Source organism: Plasmodium brasilianum, chromosome 5 (assembly GCF_023973825.1).
Source record: "Plasmodium brasilianum strain Bolivian I chromosome 5, whole genome shotgun sequence".
Classification (NCBI taxonomy): Eukaryota; Apicomplexa; class Aconoidasida; order Haemosporida; family Plasmodiidae; genus Plasmodium; species Plasmodium brasilianum.
The window spans coordinates 747,580-767,242 of record NC_090118.1 but is presented as its reverse complement, the minus strand read 5'-3'; the positions used below and the strand labels follow the sequence as shown (position 1 = coordinate 767,242).

The 19,663-nt window shown below is 27.0% G+C and overlaps 7 protein-coding genes across 7 annotated transcripts; 4 read left to right on the top strand and 3 right to left on the bottom strand.

Moving 5' to 3' along the window:
- Positions 1–927: 927 nt before the first annotated feature.
- MKS88_001437 (eukaryotic translation initiation factor 3 subunit G) lies at positions 928–3,469 on the top strand (the record flags this gene model as incomplete). Its single annotated transcript, XM_067214360.1, has 10 exons — positions 928–943; positions 1,132–1,194; positions 1,361–1,494; positions 1,634–1,726; positions 1,951–2,124; positions 2,321–2,378; positions 2,587–2,627; positions 2,834–2,901; positions 3,097–3,208; positions 3,440–3,469. 10 exons carry the CDS (start codon positions 928–930, stop codon positions 3,467–3,469), a joined length of 789 nt encoding a protein of 262 aa, XP_067074803.1.
- Positions 3,470–3,575: 106 nt separating this feature from the next.
- Positions 3,576–5,997, bottom strand: MKS88_001436 (uncharacterized protein; the record flags this gene model as incomplete). Its single annotated transcript, XM_067214359.1, has 5 exons — positions 3,576–3,654; positions 3,823–3,961; positions 4,145–4,499; positions 4,865–5,184; positions 5,442–5,997. The coding sequence occupies 5 exons, from the start codon at positions 5,995–5,997 to the stop codon at positions 3,576–3,578; spliced, it is 1,449 nt and encodes a 482-aa protein (XP_067074802.1).
- A 1,313-nt stretch (positions 5,998–7,310) lies between these two features.
- On the top strand, positions 7,311–8,616 carry MKS88_001435 (ATP synthase-associated protein; the record flags this gene model as incomplete). Its single annotated transcript, XM_067214358.1, has 3 exons — positions 7,311–7,523; positions 7,765–8,037; positions 8,572–8,616. The coding sequence occupies 3 exons, from the start codon at positions 7,311–7,313 to the stop codon at positions 8,614–8,616; spliced, it is 531 nt and encodes a 176-aa protein (XP_067074801.1).
- Positions 8,617–10,314: 1,698 nt separating this feature from the next.
- Positions 10,315–11,208, top strand: MKS88_001434 (phosphoglucomutase-2; the record flags this gene model as incomplete). Its single annotated transcript, XM_067214357.1, has 1 exon — positions 10,315–11,208. One exon carries the CDS (start codon positions 10,315–10,317, stop codon positions 11,206–11,208), a length of 894 nt encoding a protein of 297 aa, XP_067074800.1.
- Positions 11,209–12,514: 1,306 nt separating this feature from the next.
- Positions 12,515–14,076, bottom strand: MKS88_001433 (26S protease regulatory subunit 6B; the record flags this gene model as incomplete). Its single annotated transcript, XM_067214356.1, has 2 exons — positions 12,515–13,603; positions 13,987–14,076. The coding sequence occupies 2 exons, from the start codon at positions 14,074–14,076 to the stop codon at positions 12,515–12,517; spliced, it is 1,179 nt and encodes a 392-aa protein (XP_067074799.1).
- A 1,733-nt stretch (positions 14,077–15,809) lies between these two features.
- MKS88_001432 (lysine decarboxylase-like protein) lies at positions 15,810–16,844 on the bottom strand (the record flags this gene model as incomplete). Its single annotated transcript, XM_067214355.1, has 1 exon — positions 15,810–16,844. The coding sequence occupies one exon, from the start codon at positions 16,842–16,844 to the stop codon at positions 15,810–15,812; it is 1,035 nt and encodes a 344-aa protein (XP_067074798.1).
- A 1,665-nt stretch (positions 16,845–18,509) lies between these two features.
- On the top strand, positions 18,510–19,361 carry MKS88_001431 (50S ribosomal protein L10; the record flags this gene model as incomplete). Its single annotated transcript, XM_067214354.1, has 1 exon — positions 18,510–19,361. The coding sequence occupies one exon, from the start codon at positions 18,510–18,512 to the stop codon at positions 19,359–19,361; it is 852 nt and encodes a 283-aa protein (XP_067074797.1).
- Positions 19,362–19,663: the final 302 nt, after the last annotated feature.

Sequence of the window (19,663 nt, the reverse complement as noted above, 5' to 3'; positions counted from 1 at the left end):
ATAAAATGAGTTGTATAAGTTATAATTTATCTTCTTTTTTTTTTTTTTCTTCTCTTTTTTCTTTCTTTTCTTTTTTTTTTTTTTTTTTTTTTTTTTTTTTTGTTTTTGTGGAAGAACACTGTAATTTTTAACTTCAATTTTTTATTTAAATTTGTAACTCGATCTCAGTTTTATATAGCTTAAAATTTTATATTTATTTTATTACAACCGCAATTTATTCAGTCGTAAATATATATATATATATATATATAATATTAATATACATTTCATTTTATCAAATGAATTATGGAACTGCTTCTTCCATTATTCTCGCAGGAGATGAAGCTTGTGATATTATTAAATACAAATAAAATAAAAAATATATGAATGGAAAAAAATAAAAAATAAAGGAACCTAAGAAGAAGCGTTTCCCTTCCTTCATCTTACGATATAAAAATAGCATTAGCAATAGTAGTAGTACTAATAATTAGAAGAATACTTATTTTTATTTTATTATACTGTGAAAGGAAAAAAAAAAATGTACTCCCAAATAAAATAATAAAATAAAAATATATGTTAGGTCCATTTAGCGACCTTTTTTTTTTTTTTTTTTTTAATTAAAAACACGAACATCTTCTATTTTTATAAAAAAAAATAAAAAACAAAACAACGCAATGTAAATTGTATAAAATAAAAAAAAAAATTATGTAAAATGAAACGAATATAATATCATACCTGTTATGATAAAAAACTGTAACAAAAGAAGAGAAGTCAGTGCATAGCACGAAACAGGCATAACAGGAACATATGTAGTTTTACGTATATGCAGTTATATAAATATATATGTATATATATGTACGTATTTATGTATGTATGTATACAGATATATACGCGCGCAAACGCTTATAAAAATATATTATTAACGATATACACAAAGAGCTTACAAAGATGATACAAACAGCAGGTATACATATATATATATATATATATATATATATATATATATATATATATATTCGCGCAATTCTTTTTATGTTTAGCAATATGGATTAGCCGAAAAATGAAGGAACGTATTTATTTTCACTTGTTATTTGACATTTATCTTAATATATTTTCCACTTTTTTTTTATTTTTTTATTTTACCATTTTTAGAAAAAAAAAAGTGGGTAGATATTGATGTAGATGATGACGAGTCTTTAAACGACAATGAAAATAGTAATTTAAAAAATGTCAAAAATGAAATAAAAGAAATTACATAAGAAAGTGAGGGTGTACTCTTAAAAGGGGTTACACATATTTACATCAATTTTTTTTTTTTTTTTTCATTTTATATGTACCTTTTTTTTTTATTTTTATTCTTTTTCTTTCTGTCCCTGTGTAGAAAAAAAATGGGAAGATATAGATGCGGATGACGATATAGAGAACAATAAAAAGTTGTCCTATTTTACAAACTACGAAAATGGTATTAAAGTTGTTACCAAGTACTCCGAAAATTTAAAAAAGCAAACAGTTAAAGTAAGTACAGGCAGTTTTTTGAAATTGCTACACCTTGATGGAATTAGGCTTTTATTTATATATATATTGCGTTATTTTGTTTCATTTCATTTCACTTTATTTTTTATTAATTTTTTTTTTTTTTTTTTTTTTTGCTTAGGTCACAAAGAAAATTAAAGAAGTTGTAATAAAAAAGAGACTCAATAAAGAAATTAATAATCGCCTTAACTTAAAAAATTTTAACATCGATAGTGTAATAAAAAAATGTGCACATATTATGCATACACGCATATAAACTTTAATACCCTCATAAACATATTTTACTGTTATATTGTTGCAAGAAGTTCTATGACATTTTCGTTAAATAGTAGATGCTACAAACATGATACTGTAATTTTATTCTTTTTACGTTATTCACTCTTTACTTAATGTACATATTATTTTTTATTTTTTTTTTTTTTCCTTTACCTTACACAGTGCAGTTCAGTCATAGTTGAACCAACAGATGTTGTAAATATAGAAGTCCCAAAAAATAATTTGCATGACTTTTTTAAAGGCACAGAATATGATTACTTATTCGCAGAGCAAACTGATAAAACAGCTAAAGACTTAAGGAACAGATTTAAAATCATTAAGGATGAAGAGGCGGAGGTACTCCTGATCTGTCTATTTTTAAAACACACACGCGTGCATACATAGATATATATATATAGGAATATATTACATATACACATATACATACAGATATACATACGTACACACATATTTGCATGCTTGCGTGTGTGTGTGTGTGTGTGTGTTGTATATTCATTTATGTGTTAACTTATTTACATGTTCCTCCTTTTAGGAAGCTAAACCAGAGGATGCCAGCAAAGCTGCAGCCAGGAAAGACGTGCCTTTCTATCGTACACATGTAACTTTAATGCACTTTCATAAAATATTCTTAATTCTTTCTTTGTCCATATTTTAAATTATAAAAAAATAATATCGTAACATCTTAACAGTACAGTCATTTTGTAGTTGATTATTTTGTTGCTTTGTAGTTCCGTTACAATGTTCTGATTCTTTTTTTTTTTTTTTTTTTTTTTTTTTTTTTTTTTACTCAAAATAAAGAATGCACCATTCGTGTAACGAACTTAAGTGAAGACGTCAATGTAATTATAAAAAAAGGAAGAAATATTAAAGCGATTATATTAAAAAAAGGGGGGGAGGGGAAATAACAAAATTATTTGAAAATGAGCTATATAAAAATTAAAAGCACGCATATAAATATTACATCAGTACAAATATATGACATCAATATAAATGTTACATCCATTTAAATTACTTATTTTATTTTATTTTTTTTCTGCTAAAACAGGAAAGCGAATTGTCTACCTTATTTGGAAGAGTAGGGAGCATAGTCCGAATGTTTTTGGCGAAGCATAAGTAATAATATAATACATTATAATACATATATATGTGTACTTGTGTATAATAATACTCGTTGTTTCTTTATCCTTGTCTATTTTCTTATTACTTCTATTACTCCATATTAATTTTTATTTTGTTACTTGTCACTATACAAAATGATGTAATATAAAATTATGCTAACTATTTCTTTTGGTACCTTAACATTATTAGGGAAACAAAAAATTCGAAGGGATTTGCATTTATTACTTATTCAAATAGAGAAGAAGCAAAGAGGGCAATTGAAAAATTGAACAGACATGGTTTTGAGAATTTGCTCTTAAGCGTAAGAAATGAAAAGAGAAATATATAAATTTTTTTTGATTTATTTAAAAAGTGCACCCCTGCACACTTGCAGCATATTTTTTTGTGGAATTTTGTCATATTTAATTGCATTTATTCTTTTTTTTTTTTTTTTTTTTAAGTTTTTCCTTTGTTGCTTTGTCACTTCGTTAATTTTTCCCTTTTATTTCTTTATACTTCATTTTATTTTAATATATTTTTTTTTTTCTTCTAGGTGGAATGGGCCAAGCCATCCAACAGATAAGAACTACTACCTTCCGCACTCCATTTGTTCATTCGTTCGATCGTTTATTCGCTCATTCGTTCATTCGTTCGTTCGTTTGTTCATTCTTTTTTCTTTTCGTTTTTTATTATTTTAAAAGGTCTACACAGTTTAACTTATACTGATTACTATTTTCTATAATGTTGTAATTTATGCCCAAACAATACCTGAAAAAAGAAAAAAGAAAAAAAAAAAAAAAAAAAAAAAAATACAGTATAATACAGTATAATACATTACAATCAAATTAACAGTAAAATTATGCTAGCTAGAAAAAAAAAAAAAAAAAAAAAAATTAAAAAAAATGTACATATAATTTTTTTTAAAACAATTTTAACCATTCAAGCAAATAAATTTCCTCAGGATGTATTATTTTAAACTTTTGTTTTATCTCCTCCCAGTATTTTTTTAAGTTGTTATGTGGATTTCCATACTGCATGTTGAAGATGGCCATGACAAGGTTCACAAAATTGTTATCTATAAAGAGTGGGAAGCACGTGTTTGTACATACATATATATGTATGTGTGTATCTATGTAAGCATAAATGCGTAAACCTCTAAACCACAAACGTGCTTATGTGTGGATAGGTGCATATACATAATAAACGTTTGTTCAAAGATACTATGGGTTTCTTTTTTTTCCTCAATTTCTATTCATACCATAATAATCATAAAGAAAAACAATTTTTTGAGGGGATGATTTTTCCTTAATGCTAAAATAATTGCTTAAGCTATTCACTTGATTATCCTTATTTTGTTCTTGTTCATGTGTGTTTCCATTTTTTAAGTAACCTTTACCATTTTCCGTTGTTGCAGGAATGGTATTTTTGTTGTTATCAGTTGTTTCATTTGCCTGTTCTCTGTTGGGAATGATATTTGATATGTTGTTTTCACTCAATATTCTTTTACTCTCCATTATTCTTTCATCTTTTAATGACTTCAAATAAGAAGTGATATAGCAAATCCTGTTTTTACTTTCGCTCTTTTTCATGAAATTTAAAACAGCTGCATATAGCTGTTTGTGTGAGGGGAAGCCACGGAAATAAAAAAAAAAATAATAATAATAAATAATAATAATAATAATACAAAATAATACAAAATAATACAAAATAATACAAAATAATACAAAATAATAATAATAATAAATAATAATAATAAAAAATAATAATAATAATAATAATAATAATAATAATAATAATAATAATAATAATAATAATAATAATAATAATAATAATAATAATAATAATAATAATAATAATAATAATATATATATATATATACGTACATACACACGTGCGCGTATTTTGCCTGACTTGTTTAGGCAATTTTTCAAAAATACATTGAACAAATGCAATGCGAGCGCGTATGTTGAGCACTAACTTTATTCTCCGGGATATTGTAAGGGTTTGTTATAAAACTGTAATTTACTTCATTTAATATGAAGTCAAAATTGTTCATATTGACATCTGATTTTTTTAAACGAAAAGGTTTATATAAATCAAAAATTTTTTTTTCACATTTCATTTTATTGTTATATTTCATAAAAGATATAATCTGTAATTGATGATCATCTAAATTTTCAATTTTCTCAAAATTTTCATTATAATTTTCTTTGTTATATTTCTCTATTTCCTCATTCATGCTATTCGTTAAAACATCTTTTCTCAATTTATATGTTATGACGTCGAAGGGAAACTTGCCTTAAAAAGGAGGGATGTTTAAAAGGGAAAAAAAAAATGAAAAAAAAAAGTAATAGTAACAGTAGTAGTAGTAATAATAAACAGTAATGACAATACGGAGAAAGGAGGAAAATATAGTCGACAAGCCTACTCTGCATTTCTAAATAATTGTATGCACATTGTAGGAACACTGTGAGTATGTTCAGAGTAAAATAAGTAAGATATGTTAAGCAGTACACATATGCACATTATCTTTTGCAAATTTTCGCCTTATATACCTGTGAAAACGTAGTATTTCTTGTTACTGATACTTGAAGCGAATTGCACACTGTCCTCATACTTATAATTATATAAATCCAAACGACTACAAATATGACTTTGGCCAAAATAGTTGTTCAGAATATAAAAGAACGCAAAATAGGACGTAGTAAAAAATAAAATAATTAAAACTAATGTTTTAAAAAATTCAAAAATAGCATACTTTTTATTTATCTTTAAGTCGCTTATAGAATTTATACTAGAGTCATCAGTTAATGTTTGAGTGAAGAACTGACTGCTGAATATTTTCTTTAAATTTTTCCTATCTATTTTAATTGTTCTTATATTTGTATCATTCTTTTGATAATTCAAATTTTCCTTTTTTCCTTCTTCCTTTTGCTCTTGTTCATATTCATTTTCATTTTCTTCTTTTTCTTCATCAAAATTAAATTCATTGTCTAAACTTTTATAAACATTTTTCCCTTCATTTTTTGAAATCTTATTTGTTTTATCTGATATTTCGAAATTTTCTATCTTGGAAAGGAAAGGTGAATCGTCAATTTTTTTCTCGGCCATTTGGTTCTAGTGAAGAGAAGTGAATGAGCAGTGGTACACGTTGGTTTGTTTTCTTCTTTTTCTTTTTAATTTTTAAGCCTTGCTACTCTTTTAGAGTAGTTACAGTAGTCAGAGCAGTTTGGTTGAAGTATTTTCAGGAAAGGGGAAAAAATAAAAATAAAAAAAAAAAAAAAAAAAAAAAAAAAAAAAAAAAAAAAAAAAAAAAAAAAAAAAAAATCCTTAAAGAGAAGCTTAATATATGCGTAAAATAAAAATGTATTAAAAGTGTGTAAAGAGGAAATTAAAAAATGTAAAAAAATTCTTTGCTTTAAAAAATTTAACTAAAGACTGATCATCGTTTTTTTGGAAATTCTTTTTTTTTTTTTTTTTTTTTTAAATATCTCGGAAACAAGTTTTCTTTTTTATTTATTACATATAACTTATTTGTTCCTCCTGTGTGTATTAGATGGCAAAAGGTATATTCTTTAAAGAGCTACGTACCCGTTAAACGTAGCTATAGCTCTATTTTTTTTTTTTTTTTTTTTCATTTTGGGTAATTAAAGAAACATTCAAAAATAATAATACAACTAAATCAAAAAAATTCAAGACAGTGAAACAGTATGGGCAAAAAAAAAAATAAAAAAATTTATATATATATATATAATATGTACATATAATACATATATGTATATATTTTTGCGAACTATAATCCGCCCAAATTATCGCGCATTTATTATGACTAGAAAAACGCTAGATTTATTTAAAAAAAGAAAAATTGATTCGAGGTGTGATGATGTGCAAATGGGAAACGTCAATATGCTCACGATCGCATGCGTATATTTTGCCTTGTTCATAATTATATGGTACGTATGTATGTTTATTACATATACATACGTGTGAGCTACCTTTCTGAGTTCTTTTTATGGCGTAGCAAAATATATACATACGCAAACAAACATGTATATGTATATATATATATATATATATATAAGAAACCGTGCATATGTCCACTTTTAAAGCGAAATGAAAAAATTACGATCCCGTAAAATTTTTATTTTCTCATTTTGGTAACTCTTAAGGATGTATAAAAAAAAAATAATAATAATATAACAAAAAGGAATAAAGCGCAAACAAAGTATAGATAAAGAATAGATAAAGAATAAATAAAGAATAAATATAATTAGCTGAAAAAAAGGCTTACAATATTTTTTTCTTTAATCAAGTTCACGTTTTCACAAAAGTTTCTCTTCGATTTTAACATCCTGACAACTTACCCCTTCCCCCCACCCCCAATTTTTTATTACACCTCATTTTTACAATTTTTTTTTGATGAAATGGGAGGATATAAAAGTTTAGAAAAGAAAAATGAAAAACAAAAAGAACAAAATGAAAAAATGATTGAGAACTCATTGAAGTCAACATCTTCAGATGAGCACCCATATTTTTTACAGCAAAATAACATTTATTGGGAAACAGGCCATAGGACTTACATACCTTTTTTTCATTTCTTGATACATAAGTATACGAACAAGATAATAGATGACCAAGTAAGCCAATAAGTACTTCATAGCAAGCTGACTATAAATGCGTAGTGTTATCGTAATAATGTAGTGGTATTATCATAGTACTGTCACTGTAAATGCGTAGAACCATCATATAATCGCAAAGTAAACTAAATAAGTTTACAATTCATTTTTCCTTCCTTATCATCACCGCACCCCACCCCACTTATGGCTTTGTCACATGGCGAGTACTTTATTCATTTCGTTTTCTTCCATTTTATTATAGATAAGAAAATTTACAAATAGAGTAAAGAGTGTGCATCATACCCCTTTCGTTTTCCATAAAGAAGGATACTTTCGAAGTTATTACGGAGACCCAGATATTAACATGATTTTTAATTTAAAAAAAAATACAAATTTTGTTTTTAACTCAACAGGAGCGTTAAACTCGTACAATATGCTGAGTAACCATTGCACATACGATAAGGCTACTCAAATATTTGACCAAATACTTATGAGTGCCTTTAAGTTGGATTTGAAGGGTGTTTTGGAAAACAACGTAATGTGATGATTGTTTCTACAAAAGGGGGCCATCGCATTAGATCATAAAGTCTGAGAGAGGCATAGAGGGGCAGAGAAGTAGAGAAGCAGAGAAGTAGAGAAGCAGAGAAGTAGAGAAGCAGAGAAGCAGAGCAGTAGAGAAGCAGAGAAGTAGAGAAGTAGAGAAGTAGAGAAGTAGAGAAGCAGAGCAGTAGAGAAGCAGAGAAGTAGAGAAGTAGAGAAGCAGAGCAGTAGAGAAGCAGAGAAGCAGAGAGAGACAGATTGAGACAATGAGCAACGGATAAAAAAAAAAAACATTGTAACAGCATTTACCTTACATAGACATGCAAATTGAGCAGCAACAATTTACAGAATAAAAGATGCCAAGGCGTGGACTTACACATGAGTATGCATGTATATATGTGTATATACGTGAACAACCCCCTTCCTAATAGCGTTCAGCAATTTTATACTTACCCAGTGCGCACATATAAATTGCGGAAGATCTAACGCGCAAGGTTGATTTCCCCTCGTTTTATCACCATTGAAATAGTTTGGCATTGTTTTATTTGATATGACTCAATTTGTAACAACATGATTTAATATGGTACAATGTGGTGCATACTGATATAATATGATACCATTTAGCTTGACATAATTTAATTTTTTTTTTTTTCCCTATTTTCTTTCCCTTATACACCTTTTTTACAAGTATACCAAAAGAACTTAGCTCACTCGTTACAGTTCTTTTAAAGGTGCACGAATTGATGTGTAATCTATTCAAGCATATTTACATACATATTTATATGAATTACATATATGTGCATATATATATGTATGATACATCGTAACAACTACAAAAATAAAAATGGAGCAAAAATTATGTTGAATGCTCTCTCCTTTTTATCTTTTATATTTTTATGTTTGTGCTTATTCACTAATTAACTCTTTTAACTTGTTCATAAATTACTTTTTTAAAATTTCGCAAAAAGAGTTTTTTTTTTTAAAAAAAACAGCCACTTTTCCCATTGATAAATTAAGTACACATATGCATGTGTATGTATTTATATGTATGTATATATATGTATTTATATGTATATATATGTATGTATTTATATGTATATATATGTATGTATTTATATGTATATAATGTATGTATTTATATGTATATATATGTATGTATATATATGTATGTATGTGTGTATTTATGTATATAATATACGTATGTATGTATGTATGTATATGTGTGAAGGCATTCCCCCATTGTGTGCAGTGCTAAACATAGAGTGCACAACTCCCCAAAATAAACATTTCATTAAACTCATGCATTATGCATGCATATATATATATATATATATATATACATATATTTATGTGTTTTACGTGCGCATAATGCCCATTTTAGCGCAAATACACCCCATTACCTTTTTTGACTAATTTTTATTTTATTTTTATGCGTACTCTTATTTTTATTCTTATTCGTACTCTTATCTTTATTCTTATGTGTGCTCTTATCTTTATTCTTATTCGTACGCTCATCTTTATTCTTATTCGTACGCTCATCTTTATTCTTATTCGTACGCTCATCTTTATTCTTATGCGTACTCTTATCTTTATTTATATTTTTATTTTTCCTTATGATCACTGAAACAAACGCAAACAAAAACTTATTTCTATCTGGGTGATTGTGGAGTAATATATATAATCATAAATCTAATTAAAAAAAAAAAATAATAAAATAAAAAATAAAACACGAAGAAAGCAAGAAGGAAACAGAAGCAAAGGAGAAACGAAACAGGAATGAAATACTCTTCACTTTGAAAATTAAGAGTTGACAACTGACTGTTGACAGCTGAAGTTGACAGTTAACAGTTGGCAGTTGAGCGTTAAAAAAGTATCTGCTGCAAGATACATCCTATGAATTAAAAAAAAAAAAAAATTTAAGAGAGAAAAAGGGCCGCTCTTTTGTAACACATAGGTAACGGTAAAGAGTTATGATAAACTAATCATCTGAATAGGTACACTATTGGATTTAATATGAAAATTATTGAAAAATATTGAAAATTGCTGGCATAACACGCTAAATATAATACGCCCTAGTAGTATATGCATAAGCATATATACGTAAATATATACACGCAAGTATAAACACAAGGGCACACAAAAATATCAGCACAGAGGCACGAACAAATATCAGCGCAAGGGTAAGAGTATATACAAATCCCAAGTGCACGCACTACTAAGACTCATCACGAAGCCACCCGCCGAATGATCAGATAAACCGCCTACCTCCAAAATGTACCAGAGGATTTTTAACAAAATAAATTTGTCGAAAAATTTGAAAAATAATTTTTACTTTAAACGAAAATTCAGTGATACAAAAGAACATGTGGAAATAAAATACATCAAAGAAGGTAAAAAGAAGTACATGTTGTACACAGCTGTAGCTTCATTATCTTTATCAATAGGTCTGACATATGGATATGAAAATTTTGTACTATATAAATGGAATAATAAGTATGATTATTCGTACAACCCTGATATACAATTAATTGAAAAAAAAGCAAAAGAAAAAAAAGAAGGAAAAAGAGATAAAAAGCATGTAGCAAAAAATATTATATTAGTTCGACATGGACAATATGAACGTAAAAATAGACATGATGAAGATTCAAAACGATTAACTAAACAAGGATGTAAACAAGCTGATATCACTGGAAAAAAATTAAAAGATATACTAAATAATAAAAAAATTAGTGTTATATATCACTCAGATTTAATAAGAGCAAAAGAAACAGCACAAATAATAAGTAAATACTTTCCAAATGCTACATTGATAAATGATCCCAATTTAAATGAAGGAACACCATATTTACCAGACCCAATTCCAAAGAGCTCCAAATTTGATTCAAATAAAATTATGGTTGATAGTAAAAGAATAAATAAAGCATATGAAACATATTTTTATCAACCCACAGGTGATGAAGATGAATACCAGTTAGTAATATGTCATGGTAATGTTATTAGATACTTTTTATGTAGAGCTTTACAACTCCCCTTATTTGCTTGGTTAAGGTTTTCAAGCTACAACTGTGGTATTACTTGGCTTGTTTTAGACGACGACGGATCCGTTATATTAAGGGAATTCGGTTCTGTAGCGCACCTCCCCTTTGAGAATGTTACGTATTTTTAGCATCACTGCGGTGTGGAGGTATTGGCCATATTGCACCATTGTGGTAATGCGTGCATTTGTACTGCCATTACTAATATTCCCCTCAATTAATAATGCATGCCTCTATATGTGAGACTTGCATGCACTAGTAATGAAGCATTTTTGCTTATAAGGAGATCATTATAAGGAAGGAAATATGAATCTTTTTCTTTGTGTTTTCATCAGCTGCTAATGTCGAGTATCCTAATTCCACTACATTGGTGTAGGAAAAGGGACAAAAAAGGAGATAGAAAAAGAGATAGATAAAAATATATACCGGAACGGGGGAAAGCACCATTTATTAATATATATATATATGTAAGTTTGTATGTATGTATGTATGTGTGCATATGTGTGTATTTTTTTTTTTTTTTCATCCCCCCCTGTGCTTTCATAAAATACAAATGCGACACATATGACATTCGCATTTAGTGTTAATTCCACTTCCTTTTTTATGATAAAGTATGAGAAAATTTTTTTAGTGATTTTTTTTTTATATTTATATTATTTATATTTTTGCTGTTTTTATTTACATTTCAATTTTTTTTTATATCTTTTGACTTTTTAAAATATAAAGGTAAAATAACACAGCATTTTCCCCTTTTTCATAAACAAGGACTTAAATAGTGCATACGAGAGTAAGCGCATATACATAGAAGTTACTTGTGCGTACATACACACACTCATACATATGTATATCTATACCAACATACATGTAATAGCAATGCCAACCGGTGTAACTACTGGAACAGTTATAACAGTCGAAGTGATCGCATCTGATGTGATAAACAGAAAGGCGCTGGAAAAATTAGAAATGCACAGAGCGCTTCGCTAAGGGTGCAATTCATTTTATGAATGAGCAAGGTTGATTATAAAATGAAAAAAAAAGAATAAAATGGAAAGAAAAAGAAGGAAAAGGAATGAAAAAGATAAATTTTCATGCATATTTAATAACGTTTTTGGTTGGTGGAAAAAGCGAAAAGTAGGAGTATAAAAAAACGAAAAAATGCAGAAATGTAAAAGTGCGAAAAATGCAGAAATGTAAAAGTGCGAAAAATGCAGAAATGTAAAAATGCAAAAAATGCAGAAATGTAAAAATGCAAAAAATGCAGAAATGTAAAAATGCAAAAAATGCAGAAATGTAAAAATGCAAAAAAAATATGTGTTGTGATTCTATCCCCGTCTACCTATACAATACTACTGTACAACACTTTACTCAACCGGAACATCAGATATACCCCTGTTAAGGTTGCCCCGTACCCCTTTTTCTCCCCGGACTGCTCTTTATCTATATATTGTAAAATTCATAATCTCTCAACTGCTTCCTCACATGGGTCTTGTATCCCTGTTCAAAATCGTTAGCAGTAATAATGTAACGGTTTTTTCTTATGGCTTGCATCCCTGCCTCTTGAGCTATAGCAGCAATATCAGCTGCACTAATTTTATCACTTCTTACAACAAAATTTTCAATATTAACATCACTACTAACATTCATTTTACTAATTACAGTTTGAAATATTAATCTTTTTTGTTTTCTATCTGGTAAGGGAAATTCAATTTTTCTATCTAATCTCCCTGGTCTTAATAGAGCTGGGTCTAACGTATCAGCTCTGTTAGTAGCCATAATAACTTTAACATTCGTTGATTTATCAAACCCATCCATTTGATTTAATAACTCTAATAATATTCTTTGTACTTCTCTATCAGCACCAGTTTGTGCATCAAATCTTTTTGTAGCAATTGCATCTACTTCATCTATAAAAATAATTGAAGGTGAATTTTCTCTAGCTAATCTAAATACATCTCGTACCATTCTGGGCCCTTCTCCTAAATATTTCTGAACAAATTCAGAACCTACAACACCTATAAAAGTAACTTGTGTTTCATTAGCTACAGCTTTAACAAGCATAGTTTTACCGGTACCTGGTGGACCATATATTAAAATACCCATAGGTGGTTCAATGCCTATCTTTTCATATAATTCTGGACTTTTTAAAGGTAATTCTACTGCTTCTCTCATTTCTTGTTTTTGTGTATCTAAACCTCCTAAGTCCGTATATTTAACATTTGGTCTTTCACTTACCTGTAATAACTGTATACTACTATCTGACTCAGATGGTAAAATATTTACTATAGAATGACTATGTCTATGTAATGCTACACTCACAGACGGTTTTAAGTCCTCCTTATTTAATGTTGACAATATCCTAACATAATAATTTGAACCTGCTGTACTACTAACTATTCCATAATTATTATCTATAATATCTAAAAACTGACCAATAATTAATGGTACACTTTGAATTCTTTTTATTTCGTTCTTCGATCTTATTAACTCCCTCTTCAAATTCTTATGCTCCTCTTTGATGTACTCCTCCTGCATGTGGGTAAGAACGCGCGCAACATGCACATGTTATGTCCAAATATACGTACACAAAAATTTTGTAAACATGTATTATATATACTCTATATATACATACGTGTGTATGCGTGTATCATATGCATATGCACCCCTGGAATGAAAAAACTGCGGCTCATTTTAACTCCAACGTGGTGCAAATTCATTTTGGAAAAATCACAGGGGCACATCAAAAATAAGCGTATTGGATATTCAAAACGGGAAAAAGGACGTCATATGAAGAAAGTTTCGCTCCGTAATGTACATAAACATGTGCGCATATTTATAACACGTACGAATATATGTATATATATATATACACACATACAAATGCGCCAGCGTACTTTGCCTTTTTCGCCTACTTGAATGTTTAGAACATCAATTTGCTTCTTCAAAATTTTCAATTTTATGTAGTAATCTTCCTCCTTCAGGTATTTATTAATATTATCCATTTTCATCATATTTTATTAATTTATTTTTTTTTTTTTTATTAACTTGTTCTTTTTGCTCTTATAACGTATCAAACTACTCTCATGTTACTTTTATTATGGTGGAAAAAATTTAACCATCGATAATGCGTTTTTGTTTCTCTTTTTGTTTTTGCTTTTGTTTTTGTTTTTCTTCAACATGAAAAAAGCAATAATGATTTTTTACTTTTTCGTGAACATTTCAGCGATTTCGAAAAAAAGAAAAAAAATTATGCATTAAAAGTGGTACCGCAAGCCAAAAGGTTCGCTTAAAAACGCAAAGAAAAGAAAAAACAAAATTATAAAAAAGAGAAAAAGTACAAAATTATAAAAAAGAGAAAAAGTACAAAATTGTAAAAAAAAGAAAAAGTACAAAACTGTAAAAAAAAGAAAAAGTACAAAACTGTAAAAAAAAGAAAAAGTACAAAACTGTAAAAAAAAGAAAAAGTACAAAACTGTAAAAAAAAGAAACAAAAAAAAAAAAAACAAAAAAACAAAAAAACAAAAAAACAAAAACACAAAAACACAAAAAAACAAAAACACAAAAAAACAAAAAAAAAAAAAACAAAAAAAATAAAAATAAAATAAAATTATAAAAAAAGAAAAAATACAAAATTATAAAAAAACGAAAAATAAACACATATATGCTTATATACACTCAACGACGCAGGTGCTGCATTTTGAAAAATCTTCATCTTTTAGCCCATTTTAAAAAAGGATGATTATTATGTACATTTTATTTTCCTTTTTTTCAAAGATACACAAAATTAAAAAAAAAAATTTTAAACGTCCAAGAAATTCAATTTGGTTATGTCACTCCAATTTCAGCCTTTTCCTGTTTAAAGTGAAGAACTATGTGTGTGATAGGCATACAGACATATGTACAAATTTACATTGCACGCTACACAAATTCAAAGTGCAAGTGTCACGTTATATCATAAGAGAAAAATCCCCTCTTAAAATACCAAATGAGCATACACGAACGTGTATATATATATATAATGTATATGTAACTGTACATGTGTGTATACTTAACACGTGAAATATACGTTGGGAAAAAATGAACGAGCTATGTCTTAATCCAAAAGATGTCATTGTGCATAATAAATTAACAAACGAAATGACCTAAAAAGGTTTTTTAATAAAAGTTTGAAATACACAAAATATGCGACTTAGCTGATGATGATGTAAATTGTGTTATCGAAATATAGTTATCAAATGACTGCAAAATGTAATAAAGCACTTTTTATTTTTGAATTTTTTATTAAAAAAAAAAAAAAAAAAATGTAGAAATAAAAGGACACATTATTAAATTTTTTTACAAAAAGTTTAAATATTAACACATTAAAAAAAAAGGAAAAAATTACGATGCTCTTTTTTTTTTTTCTTTCTCAAATGTTTACATATCACATATTTATATGATCACACATACTATGCATGTATAGGCCATAGTTATAGCATTCATGCACATATATTAATATAGATATGAATATATATATATATATATATATATATATATATATATATATATGTGCGAACAGTAAAAAAGCAAATACGGTCCTGCATGGAACATATGTAGCAAGAACTGTGCGTTCATATTATAATCACAAGAAATGAGTATATATATATATATATATATATATTTACACATATATGCATATAGGCATATCTACTTAACGCTTACCACACCTATTTTGTTAGATGCATAATTCAAAATTTTACGCCGTATCTGACAAACTTGTTTTTTTTAAATGATTAATTACATAGTTATAAGCTTCTTCTGTAGAATCAGTAAAATATATGCTGTCTAAATCTTCTTGAGATATAAGACCATAATCCACTAATTTTTTAAAATTTAGAATAGATGACCAGAAATCTTTTCCAAAAAGAATTATAGGTACATTTCGTTTAAATTTCCTACATTGTTTTAAGGTCAAAATTTCCATTAATTCATCTAGGGTTCCAAAGCCTCCTGGTAATATAATAAATGCTAATGATAAATAAACTAACCAAAATTTTCTGGTGAAAAAATAATGAAATTTAAAAGATAAATTTTTATCAACATATTGATTTGCTCCCTTTTCAAAAGGTAAAGAAATCATAAAACCTAATGACTTTCCATTTGCTTCTCTACTTCCTTTATTTGCTGCTTCCATAAAACCTGGTCCACCACCTGTACATATTGCAACAGTATAATTATTTGGACTCTTCTCTCCTTTTATATTTGGTAAAAAGTTATGAACCTTCGGTAAATGATTGGATATATTTTTTACTGCTTTTTGACCTTCCTCTGTTCCGAAAAATAATGTTAATCTTTTAGAAAGATCATATATTTTTACATAATATTCAGTAGTCCATCTTAATTTTTGTAATTTGTCCATTTCTGTTTTTACCTTTTCATATTCTTTTATTTCTTCACCTATTAATGGAACATTATTTGTTATTTTTTCACTGAACTTACTTAGTTTCTTTTCAAATTTTCTTTTTCTTGCTTCATATTTTTCATTGCTTAATGATCTAGATGACCCAAATATTACAACAGTGAAAAATATACCTTCATCTCGTAATGCATCTTGCACACCAACGAATTCGGACAGTATTCGAACCAATCTCCCCCCTTTACCGTTAATGAAATTACTTTTATTATAAATCTCACTTACTTCCACTTCCTTGCCATCGCTTTCTACGTCGCTATTTATCTCGCTTTTTATGTCATTATTGGAGTTTTTATTTTTTTCATCTATTTTATCCATTTTTTTTTTTCTCTTCTTTCTTCTCTTTTCTTCCTTCGTTTCTTCTTTTTTTTTCCGTTTTACATTTTTTTTTCTCTTTTTTTTTTTTTTTTTTTTTTTTTTTTTTGCACACCAATTTGAGCTACTAATAACTATTTTTTCCCTAGAATGAGTGTGTAATATACGTAAAATTTAATGTTGAACCTTTTTACCTGTACTGTTCAGGTATATACTTATAATATTGCAATTAAAATACTGTTAGAGGAATGTCACACAGGTGATCACATGCACAAACGTACATATACAAGCGTATATTATACGTATGTACATATATATATATATATATATATATATATGTATTTGTATGTTCGTACATATTATGTATTCACAAAAACGCATACTACATATAACACAATTTCAACGTATAGAATATCATGTATGTTATTTTAATTTTCCAAAAAACTTACGCAGCATGAATTTTTTTTTTTTTCTCAGAAGTATTATGTACGTGCGTGTTGTATATAAATTTAATAGGTTTTTTTTTTTTCTCTATCTTTAATGTTGCTTTTTATAAAAAAATACAGTATGTGATATATATGTTAAACTAATTATACACATATAAATATATGTTTTAATTTAAGATTAATTTTTTGGAATAATAAATCTTATTCCAAAATTTGAAATTTATGTTTTGCTAAGAACTTACTTTTTTTTACAAAAATGCATGCATTTGTCATATTTTATGTACAATGTATACTTGTTCATACAATTTATAAAGAAGATGATGTATCTTTTTTAATAAAAAAAAAAATATATTAGGTAAATTACAGATACACTGTAAATTATTTTTTACTTTAGTAAATGCAACCATTTTATATAATAGTATTTTTTTTTTTTTTTTCTAGCTGTTTTTAAAAGGTCCTAATAATTGTTACCTATTCGAAAGAAGCAAATATACTATATGAGTATACTTTTTTATGTACCTACTCATGTATGTATAATATGCAAAAAAGAAACATTTACGAGCTTAAAACTTGTGGTGCAGTGCACACACAAAAGTAAACAGAACATAAAAAAACATATCAAAACATAAAAAAACATAACAAAACATAATAAAACTAAATAAAACAATGTGTATAATAAACACCTGCTATATTTATATATGCATATACTCCTATCTATTAAGTTCCCATTCGTGCGCTTAATAAAGAATAACTCACCAAAATTATGTTAATATTTTTCTAATTTGTTCCTTAGCAATTATTTCTAAGAAATTATTTACTTTTACAAAAAGTAAAAGAAAAAAAAATGAAATATGCTAAAAAATAAAGGAAATAGAATATAATAAAGTAAAACAGAATAAAGTAAAAAATTATATAGTAAAATAAAACAAACGCGGAAAATAAAAAAAATGCAAGCTACTCAATTTTGTAATATATGGGGATATTATACAACTAAAACACTGCAAACGTAAATACAAAAATTAACTGTACTAAACATAGGATATTATTTACATTTTATGAACAATATTGTCTGAATGGTTAAATAATACCATACACTATAAAGGATGTGTTAGTGATTATGTTACAAAAATATTATGATGCCTGAACCATGAAAAATGCATTTTTCATAACAGGGTATTTTGTTTAAACTAGAGGTTGCCCCCACATACATGTATAATATATAATGTATATCAGAAGGATAAATATTAAATATTTATCTTTTTCATTGTTATTATATTTTATTTATCGAACAAATGTTCCTAACCATTCAGAAAAAAACTTTAAATATACTAACACATTTGAAGGAAAGACGCCATTTATATCTGCAACGTTAGTAAAAAAAAATGGAAAATTATTAACGAGACAGAATATTATTACATGTTTCTTGAAAAAAAAAATATTTACAAACAATAGCTATATAGGGGAGGAAAAAAGAAAAAAAAAGATAAGTTATTTTAATAGAAAATTTTCCTTAAAAAGCAGAAAATGTAGTGGATACAGAAATACGAGAGAAGGAAAGGAAGAAATTGTTAGAAAAGTTAAAAGAATTTTGAAAGTAACAAAATTATTAATTCAATTAAACAGTTTTAAGTTAACTCCAAATTTAAGAATGGACTTACTAATAAATATGCCAAGACCACATGTACGAATACATATGGTTAAAAACACGTTAATGAAACTGGCTGTTAAAAATACCCCCTTTGAAGCTGTTACTCCATTTTTAAAAGAAAGCAATGTATATTTGTTTATTATGGATGAAAATTACATATCTTTCTCCCTCTATCGAAATAAAATGTTTTGCTCCTTATATAAAGAATATAAACTGAATAACGTTATAAAAGTGGCAGTATATGAAAATACAGTTTTAAATAAAAAGGAAACAGAAGATTTAATAAACTTGAAATCATATAATGTATATTTTGGTCATATTATAAATAAAATCAATAAAATAATTACAAGCATACCTAGCTCGATTATGCAAATTCCTTCATCCATAGCAAAAGGAATTTATTTACATTCGCAAAAAAAAGAATAAATAATTATTTTGTACATGCAAAAAATTGTCTATTTAAAAATTAATTTTTTTTTTTTTTTTCTAAGGAAAATTTTCTTCCTGGAAATCGTTTTCGCAAATTTTAATGTTGTAGGTCTTACATAATTCTTTTTATTTCATTGAAATGCATTGCATTGTATTTGCTTTTTTTATTCTTTTTTATTTTTTTTTGTAACATTTAAAGTTGGCACAACCTTCTCAAAAAGTGTATATGCATTAATGCACACATATACACACGTGTATATATATATATACATATATGCAGAAACCCGTGTGATGTAAAT